This window comes from Octopus bimaculoides, chromosome 27, assembly GCF_001194135.2.
Source record: "Octopus bimaculoides isolate UCB-OBI-ISO-001 chromosome 27, ASM119413v2, whole genome shotgun sequence".
Taxonomy (NCBI): Eukaryota; Metazoa; Mollusca; class Cephalopoda; order Octopoda; family Octopodidae; genus Octopus; species Octopus bimaculoides.
Genome location: NC_069007.1, coordinates 22064758 through 22074847, shown reverse-complemented (window position 1 = coordinate 22074847; position 10090 = coordinate 22064758). Strand labels below are relative to the sequence as shown.

General features: G+C 36.2%; 1 protein-coding gene across 3 annotated transcripts in view; it reads right to left on the bottom strand.

The window, feature by feature from the left end:
* Positions 1-11: 11 nt before the first annotated feature.
* LOC106870521 (ceramide synthase 5) overlaps positions 12-10090 on the bottom strand; it is a 49444-nt gene continuing 39365 nt past the window's right edge. For all 3 annotated transcript variants that reach the window (XM_014916643.2, XM_052977288.1, XM_052977289.1), the window contains 9 exons: positions 8335-8461; positions 7291-7397; positions 5414-5471; positions 3737-3787; positions 2747-2839; positions 2371-2499; positions 1722-1828; positions 1033-1189; positions 12-403 (listed from right to left, as the gene is read on the bottom strand). In XM_014916643.2, the coding sequence (XP_014772129.1) occupies positions 245-403; positions 1033-1189; positions 1722-1828; positions 2371-2499; positions 2747-2839; positions 3737-3787; positions 5414-5471; positions 7291-7397; positions 8335-8461 (988 nt within the window). In that variant the 3' untranslated portion in view covers positions 12-244. The remainder of the gene's footprint in view (positions 404-1032; positions 1190-1721; positions 1829-2370; positions 2500-2746; positions 2840-3736; positions 3788-5413; positions 5472-7290; positions 7398-8334; positions 8462-10090) is intronic.

Genomic DNA, 10090 nt, shown 5'->3' with positions numbered 1-10090 from the left:
AAGTACCACAATGACAATAATTTCAGTAATAAATTAAAAAATAAATTTAAGATAAACAAAATGAGGAGAAACAAAATAGAACAGTCACACGGAAAAAAACCCAAAAATGTAAAGAAATAAAAAATAAGGAGGGGGGGATTTCCTTTCTTTCTTGAAGGAAAAATTTGTTATTTATATATGTATGTATGTATGTATGTGTGTTTATATATATATATATATATATATATAGATAAAATGTGTTTCTTTAAGATTGATTAGTAGAGTTATGACCGTCTACAAGGCGCCTCTTTGCCTTTGGTGTGTTGTTGGATGTTACATGGTTGGTGACGGTAGGCACTGTCTCATCTATAAAGTCGTCGTCATCATCTTCCTCTTCTGTGTCACTGCGCACATCTTGATTGATCTAAAACAAACAAACAACAAAATACAATGTTGCTGTGAAAACAAAATGAAAAAAAAAAAAAATGACTAAATCTAACCCTTTTGTTGCCATATTTCTCTTGAAATACATTGTCTTTATTTCAATAATAATAATAATATTAATAATGATGATAATAATAATATAATAATGATGATAATAAGATTAAATACTGAACACATTTCAACAGTTGGTGATCCACTGCTTCTTTGAACGCATCTGGCTTAGTGGTTAGGGTATTCGACTAACAATCTTAAGGTCAGGAGTTCGGTTCTTGGTGACACATTGTGTTCTTGAGCAAAACACAGAGCTTTTTTACATGGCATCAACAGCAGCACGGGTGAGGTCACTAAATACTTGCAAAACAATACCCTTGATTTAGTAGGGGACAATATTGAGGGATGAGAGGTGCAAGTGCCTTGATGAGGAGATAAACACATGCCTTCCCAGGGAGAGAGAGAGAGAGAGATGTGAGGCCAAGGTACAAGGTAAATATGTGAGAGAAAGGGGATGTTTGGCAACTTTTTCAAGGAGGCCAACTGACAGACCATGTACAAGATTGATTGCAAAAAAACGACGTGTGATGTGGGAGAGAAAAGAATACTTGGACTTACCTGCCCATGCGTATATTTCTGGATGGCTATCTTAATAATCATGTATGTCCAAACGATGTGAAGTATTTGTAATATAAACAACAGAGTTGCAAACACTATGAATGACGGAAACGAGGCGACATGATCATGTATTTCGAAATACACCGAGCGGAGCACCCTGCAAAAACAATTGGGTAATACGTCAGAGCAACAACTGGAAACATCTTACATTAATTATATATATACACACACACACACTTATAAATATGTAGCTAATAATGAGGGATTATCAATCCGGGTAAAATACTTCATAAGCCCTCGTTTGGCACACCAGAATAACAATATTGTTTAGATTAGTGAAGAGTTCCAAGTATTCTTGTAGCAGGGTCCAAGTTTATGGCTCATCACAATTCCATATTGTAAATCTGGTTGGGCTCCAGTTAAACTGCGTTTTACACACAGCGATATATAAGACAAGGTGTAGATAATGGCCGTTACACATTATTCTTTATTAGAGTAAATTTGGCTTACGGCTGTTTCCAGTAATCATTATAGGTACATTATTGATAGGTACATTATTGATCAGTTGAGAAAAATTGAAAGACCTAAAAAGATTATTGCTACTTTCGTCAGAGCCATTTCTGGTTATTTATATATATATATAAAAGCATAAGGGTTAATTAATTGAATAGTAATTAAAAAACACTTACCAAAATGGATAAATTCCTAGTCTGGATATCATCCACAGAACTGCAAATATCCCAAAGACAATCTCACAGAGAGTCTGTTTTTTAGAGTATTTTGCCATTTTTGCAGCCTGTTAAAATAGACAATGAAAACATTGAGATTTCTTGATGTAAGATGAGCCAAGCCTAGGCTTAATCAACCTAGGATGAGGTTGTCTGATTCAGGATGTATGTTGTAATACCCGAAACAACCTCTCGGATTTTAGGATACAAAGCTGATAATGTCCCCTTGTATTGCTTATGCAGACAAGATGTAGAATTTTTATACTGTGTAATTTTTTTCTTCTTTTTTTTTTAGTCTTTGGTCAATAAGTGTTATATTTCTTATTTGCTTCCATCTCGAAATCAAAGGAAATGACTATTATTTCTAACAAACTTTGCTTTTGTCACCTGGACATCAATGTTTTGAAACTGACCTATTTTCCATTTCATCTCAGACAGATTCAGCACTGAGTTGCACTCAGCCACTGTATGCAGTATGTGTTGAGTATGTTCAATTTGGCAGAAGCATGTTGATAGACGTCATATGCGGGTGATTTAGAGGGGGGGGGGGCAATCAATAAAAACAACAGCAATAGTAAAAAAGCAAATGTTAGAAAAGTTCTCAACTCACAGCCAAGGATGGATCGACTATGTCATGAACAATCAATGTGAGAGATCCGATGCGAACAAAATTCAAAAACCATGACATAGAGAGAAGAATGATAGTTGCAACATGGTGGACGATCATCACTTTTAAGTCCTGGAAACAGCAAAAGTAAAAACAGGGATTTAGCACAACAGAAATTATGCCCACACACACACACACACAAAAAAAAATTTTTTTTAAAGACTAAATGACTAGAACAAGTAAAAGATAAAAAAACAAATACATACATATAACTGAAGTTAAAAAACAAAAAGAGAAACACTTTCTTGTTCCAACTAAGATAATGAAGTGAGTTAAAAGACAAGGGAAATGAAGAAAATACTATAAAGCTGAAACTCACTTTTCTTTTGATATCCATAAGTAGACTCAAGATGAGGCTGCCATAAAAGGCCAATTCAAAAAGATAATAGTAGTAGAGATCTGTGCCAACATTCTGTAATTGAGAAGAAACAAAAATATATAAATATTATTTATTAAATCACACTGGGTAACATGATTTTCCTCCTTGGGTAGCAACTGTTTGTTTCTTCTTTGCTTACCCCTAGAAAGTATGAAAAATCCCTAATATTTCCTTTAAACTTTGCTTTTGTGACATTTATTCAAACTCCCATTCAAAACATGGCTATGGTGCTCCAGCACGGTGCTCACGCTCACGATCAGAGATGCACATAGTGTCAGCCATTAAAGGACATGCTCATGTGGTTACGGTCAAGCAAATCTGTGGTGTTGGTCAGAATATTTTGCTATAATGAGTGGATCAGGTAGACAGAAACTGAAAGAAGCCTATAATATATATGTGTATGTGTTTGAGTGCATTCTTGTCCTGTTTTAGTGTTTCTCAAATTCTTCTCAAGATATTCATCAATCGAAGGAGGCAATAGGAAAAAAAAACATTTACTCAAGGTGCTGTGTAGTGGTACTGAAACCAGAACCACATGGTTGCAAAGCAAACTTCTTAACCACACAGCCATGTCTTCATTCTTCAATGCCTTCCATAATTCTAACAATTAACAGATTGAGAGTGGTGTTCTAATGTTTGTGTTGGAGCAGTAAATTAACTTGGTCTATCTACAAATTGCCATGACAAAATCATCGTTAACCTCAAGAAAATGGGGATAATGATGATTTCTTAATTAGATAAAGAGAATAAAATGCTTTAAAAGCTTTACTAATTAGAAGTGAAGGTTGAAGTATTCCATTTCCTTTTTGATCGTTGCCACCTTGTAACCAACTGAACTAATTAATGCATAACTAGAATTAGAATATGTTGCTGGGTGGTTATGCTTGGAAGGAGCAGAGAGAAATAAACAGAGTAAAAGTTCTAAATTACATGATTAGGCCATCCTCTCCAACAGTCTTCAGTGTGCCACACCCAATGTTTCTGAAAAAAAAAAAGAGAAAAACAAAATAAAAATTAGATGGAAACTGAAAGATGCCCATCATACACACACACACACATTATGTATGTATATATGCATATATCTATGTGTGTGAGTATCTTTGTGTCTGCGTTTGTCCCCCACCACTGTTTGGTGTTGGTGTATTTACGTCCCCGTAACTTAGTGGTTTGGTACTGAGGTTGACACAATTAACTAAAAATTCTTCAAGACAGTGCCCAGCATGACCGGTCTAATGAGTGAAACAAACAAAAGAGTAAAACAGAAATATAACGAACACACACACACATAAAGGAAAAAGATTTCTTTACAATAGGAAAACAGGCGTCCACTCACCTGTCCCTCACTTTTCACACAAACATAAGAACACTTCCCTAGTGCAAGGTAAGACTGTCTTGACTGTATAACCATCATTCCATTGTTAAAATGTATGTGCAATAAATTGGTTATACTTTTACAATACACAAAAATATTATTTTAATAATTTTTTTTTTTTTTCATACAATTCCTAATAATATTTAATTATAAACAAATATAATGGGACTTTTTAAAACATTGAATGGCTATGAGGGACGATCCGATTAAAACAGGAATCGAAGGGGTCCATTGGTAAAAATCATAATAATAATAATAATAATAATAATGACAATGACTAATTTAGCTGCAAAAGGCCGATTTCGTGTTTGTAGCAAGAGTTTGCAGAAACACCGGCTTCCTATGTTTCAATGACGTCATTCACAGCCCAACACGTTTTCACGCATGTCCATCTAAGAGCAGAAAATTCTTCTCCCAAATTCCTTAGCAAAAGGTTTCCACATGCCCAACATAAATACGACATGGATATATTCTATTCAACGCGGCTTCGTGTGACTTTGTATAATTCTAAATTAAGTTAAATATTCTTGGATAGTTTATCAATGCTCCCAGGATTAAATGCTAACGAATTAATGCTTCGTGAGTTCTTTTAATGTTGATGACATCTGATTAAACTTCCTATCGAAAATACATCATAAAAAAATACATCATGAATTAAACAGATACAGAGTTGTCTCCCCTCTTTGCTGCCAGGACAATTCAAAATAAGCCATTGCGTAGGCGAATATATTTTTTTAATGCCATTTAAAACACACAAAAACCGTTAGATTCACTTCAACATTTAAATTTAATTTATCAAAATATTTTCGTCGCTTTGTGACCGCAACCTGCTCACTGACAAAATTCAAATGCAGTACGGAGTCTTTTCAGTGAACAGGTCTCGGTCTCAAAGCGACGAAAATATTTTGGCAAATTAAATTTAAATGTTGATGTGAATCTAACGGTTTTTGTGTGTTTTAAATGGCTTATAAACACCCTTCCATGCTGCAATTGTTTACATAACCATTAACCTTGCATGAGAAAAATATTCTTTACTGAAGAAGCCTAATAAGAGCAAAACATGTCTCATGCTTTCACCAGTTTGTATATATGTGAAGGGGATGTAATGAAGCTGAATATTAACAATATGGCAGAAAGACAGACTGCAGACAGACAGGAGGCAGACACAAATGTATATAAATGTAAACTGTAGCACGACAACATGGAGGAGGCCAATGAAATGAGTGTATACTTACATCCCATAAAATAATGATACCATATATGCATGCTGAAGTATAAAACAAAAGATGCCAACTGCAAAAAAATAAAAAATTAAGTAAAAAAATTAAATAAATAAAATGTAAGATGAGTAAAACAAAAACAAAAACAAAACAAAGAAAAGAAAAACAGAAAAGAAAACGAAAAATAAAACAGAGGAAAATTTTTTTTTATTTCAGCTAATGTGATTGAAGAGAAGAATGCACTTTGCTGGCCCCATGATGGGGATTTAAGGTCAGCATCCTACTTCACAAACAGACACCTGTTTACAATTAAGTGGACTGAGAAAATGGATGAACTGTGCCTTATGAGGGAATCAATTTACAGCTTGGCCCCTAAGATAACTTCTATCAATAATTCAATAAACCAGTTCTTTTTTTCTTTTAGTGAAGGCATGTGGCCTAGAGCAAGGGTTAGGGTTTCGATTCCAGGACTTGGCAGTGCATTGTGTTCTTGAGCGAAACACTTCTGCTCATGTTGACAGAAGTGGGTGTACGGGGTACGTTGAGATATATACACAGTTTTCACATGGTGTGTGTGCATATCTCTCTCTCTCCATGTATGTATGTTTGTGTGTATATATATATCACCGTATTGATTATACAATCAGACGTTGCTACACACCATTGGTCACAAAGCACATCCAATTCTTTCTTGATTGCACCCTTCTCTTTCCCCTCTTGACTCAAATTGTTAAACTAAATCATCTTCCCATTGTCTAGTGGCCCTTCCCATGGAGTAGCCTCTTCCGATCACTTGGATACCACTCGCGAGATTAATGCCCCATGCACAGCATCATTGTCTAGTCTACTTTTACTAAAGTGGTATGGTTACTTTTGTAATTAGCGGGATTATTGATCATAATGATATATGGAGCAAATGATGAGGAAAATGTATGATAAACACAAGATGCAGTATATATTTGATCTGCAGAAATATAATGCAATAGAGTGTTCCTCCTCATGAACTGTGCTTGGAACACCCACTGCAGAGGATGCTGATAACTACAATGGTGAAACGGATGTAGGGAACAAGTGGCTGTGTAGTAAGAAGCTTGCTTCCCAACCACATGGTTTCAGGCACCTTGGGCTGACCAAAGCACTGTGAGTGGATTTGGTAGATGGAAACTGAAAGAAGCCCATTGCATATGTGCATGTGTGTTTACATCCCTATAACTTAGTGGTTCAGCAGAAGAGATTAATAGAATAAGCACTAAGCTTAAAAAAGAAAAGTACTGGTGTTGATTCATTCGACAAAGTCTTCTTCAAGGAGGTGCCCCAGCATGGTCAGTCAAAGGACTGAAATAAGTAGAAGCTAAAAGATATGTGTGTGTGTGTGTATCATCATCGTCGTCATTTAACGTCCGTTCTTCTTGTTGGTATGAGTTGGATGGTTTGACAGGCTGGTTGGCAACCAAAGGGAAAAGAGAAACAAGAAAAGCAGGATTCATTGGATGTGTAATGTTATCCTGCATGGAAATAGAGACTGAAAATGAGTTGAACCCCCGTAGCTGTTCACTGCATGTGAAAAAGACATTTTTACTGTATTTTTATAATTAAACATTACCAGGAATTGTATGAAAGAAATTATATTCTGTGTGTTGTAGAAGTATAAACAATTTATGAAACAAATTTCAACAATAGAATCTTATGTGGATCTCAAGGGCCAGACGGACCCCAGTTGAGAAGCACTGCTCTATTAGAATGGAGAGAGAGAGAGAGAGAGGGAGAGAGAGAAACTAGAGAGAGAGAGAAACTCGAGAGAGAAAGAGAGATTTGAGAGAGACTAGAGAGAGAGACTCAAGAGTCAGAGAGTAAGAAAATGAGACTGAAAAGGTGGGGGTTCCTTCACCTACCTGCATTCTCGAAACTTTAACATTGTACTTGGTGCATCTTGTAGTCTCCGCATCCTCATCCATTTTTTTATATGTTGACTGTTCATAGATGTTTCTTTGATGAGATGCTGCCATGAAGGAAAGAGAGAGAAAGAAAGAGAATATTATACAGAGTGATTATCAAGTCAGGACTGGCCTGCAAGAGTCCAGTGCTGGTGACATGTAAAAAGCGCTTGTGTCGGTGTCACATTAAAAGCATCCAGTACACAATCCGTTAAGTGGTCGGCATTAGGAAGGGCATCCAGCTGTAGAAACCAACTCCAATCAGACTGGAACCTGGTGCAGCTCTCCGGCTTGCCAGCTCTGGTCAAACTGTGCAACCCATGCCAGCATGGACAATGGACAGGTACATAGCACCACTACTTTTCTGCATTGAGAGATCACAGCTCTGGTACGACAGACATGTGATTAGAATGTTGCAGGATAGAATTGCAAGATGGGTTCTTCAAGGTGAGTCATCTGGCAGGAGACTTAAAGGTAGACTGAGAACGAAAGGGTTGGATAATATCCATTGCCTCGGTTTGGTTACGCTTGGGAATTCAGCAGGAAATCTAATGACAATTACTTCTGATAAGATCCTATGGAGGAGGTGCTTGAGGACTCTATTCTAAAACTGTTGTGAAGGCACATGGCTTAATGGTTAGGGTATTTGGCTTGTGGTTGTAAGAGCATGGGTTCAATTCTCAGTGGTGTGTTATGTCCTTGAGCAAGACACTTTATTTCATGTTGCTCCGGTCCACTCCACTGGCAAAAATGCGTAATACTTCGCATTCTGTGCCACACTACGTTAAGAGATTCCTTGGCAGCGGACATTTCAAGATGACCTGAAGACAGTCAACATTACTTGGTATGAATGTGCAAAAATAGCAGCTGACCAAACTCAATGCACTGAACAGCACAAATAGACCAAAAGCTAAAAACCTGTCTACCCCCACATATTACAGCTTACCCCCTACGACATCCATTGATGTCAATTGACCTGAATAAACTCTATTTCATACTCACCTTCATTTGCGTATCATCAATACTGGCTTTATTTTTTCTATAAACTTGTTCTAAGACTGGATTGTGTGAAACTTTTCTCTGATGTTCTCGAATCCCCAGGTACCGGCCTATAGGGACAATGATTAAACTGGAATTTGAAAAAAAATAATAATAATAAATAAAGGATTCAAATTAGAATTAGGGTCTGGACAGCAAAGAACTATGTACAAACTACAGAAATATCACATGTTACTTTGAAAAAATAATGATATCAATTTCATACACATAAAACTATAAACACTTTGGCATTTAAACTGGCCATGTCTGGCAGAAATATTCCACTTGTTTTATGTTCAAATTGACCAGATCCAGCCTCTCACACTGAACCTACAATTTTATTCTAAAAAAATAAACAATCACATCATTGAAATCTCAAAGCTGTCAGATAATGCATGATTAATTCAAAACAATATGAATTAATAACCATTACATTTGACAAAATAACCTGAATGCTAAATAGTAAAAAAAACAACAAAAGAACAAAATAACTAATGAAACTTGCATCTATAAAACAATTAAAAAACTATAAAACTCAGATAAAACTCAAACGTAAGTATGCATGCACAGACTGTAACATTAGGATAGAATCAGCATTCTTGTCCATCAATTTATCTGGTTGGTGACTTGCCCAAACCAAGGCCAGACTTCCACACCAGATGTCTCAATCTTCCATAGCAATCTTTGAAAACAGGCGTTGATAAAACAATAAAATAATGTCCGTAGATTCTATTAAAATTATATACATACATATATATATATGTGTGTGTGTGTGTGTGTGATTTGTTTAAATGGCACAGAAACAAAAAATACCCTAGAGTATAAGTATTTATTTTTACTACAAAAAGCTTAGCAGTTCAATGAACAGAAATCAATAAAATATTTGCCATACAAAATCTCGACCGAGCCTGGCTGTAGTCAAAACACTGAAACCAGATGAGACTTAAAGAAACCAAAAAGACTTGGTGCCATCCAGGAGACGCCAGGGATTAGATGTTTTCTATGAAGCTCAAGGATGCCCCACAGATCAGTTGTTTAGTACAGGAGTTCTTGGTAATGAGAAATGCCAGCATGTAAATACAAGCTTAAACGAACTAATGAAAAGATCACCACTTAGTGTTAATTAGGGAACATCATAAAAATAAACACATAAATTAAGTAAACACACACACACACAGACATGTATACAAACACACACACACACAGACATGTATACAAACACATACATACACACGTATCATATTACATACAATATAAATACATTATTTAAGGAAAGTTGTGAGACAGCATGTGTGAATAAACTGCAAATAATTTTACATGTGTATAATTAACAACCTATACAGATAACCTTACTGTGTAAATAGAGCTTGTAGTTCCACCACCAGAGGGCTTCATTCGAATAGCTTTACATGCTCGTTATCAGTGAACCGAGACCAATTACTTTGTTCATTCTACAGAAGGGGACTAAGATTTCATTCGGGCGTGGGTTGACGGCGAATCCAAAGACTGCATTGGCATGGTTAGACGTGTTTCCTAATGGCACCTGGTACTTGCCCCACTCCTGATCCATATCCCGAAGCATCTCTTGCTTCTTGAGTTTTGCTCTGGCAACCCATTGCTACCATCTTTTCCCGGATACTCCCACCCACTCTTATATAAATGTAGGACAGCTTACCCCCTGGCATAAAATCACCTCCCTTACTCTCTCAAATACACCCCC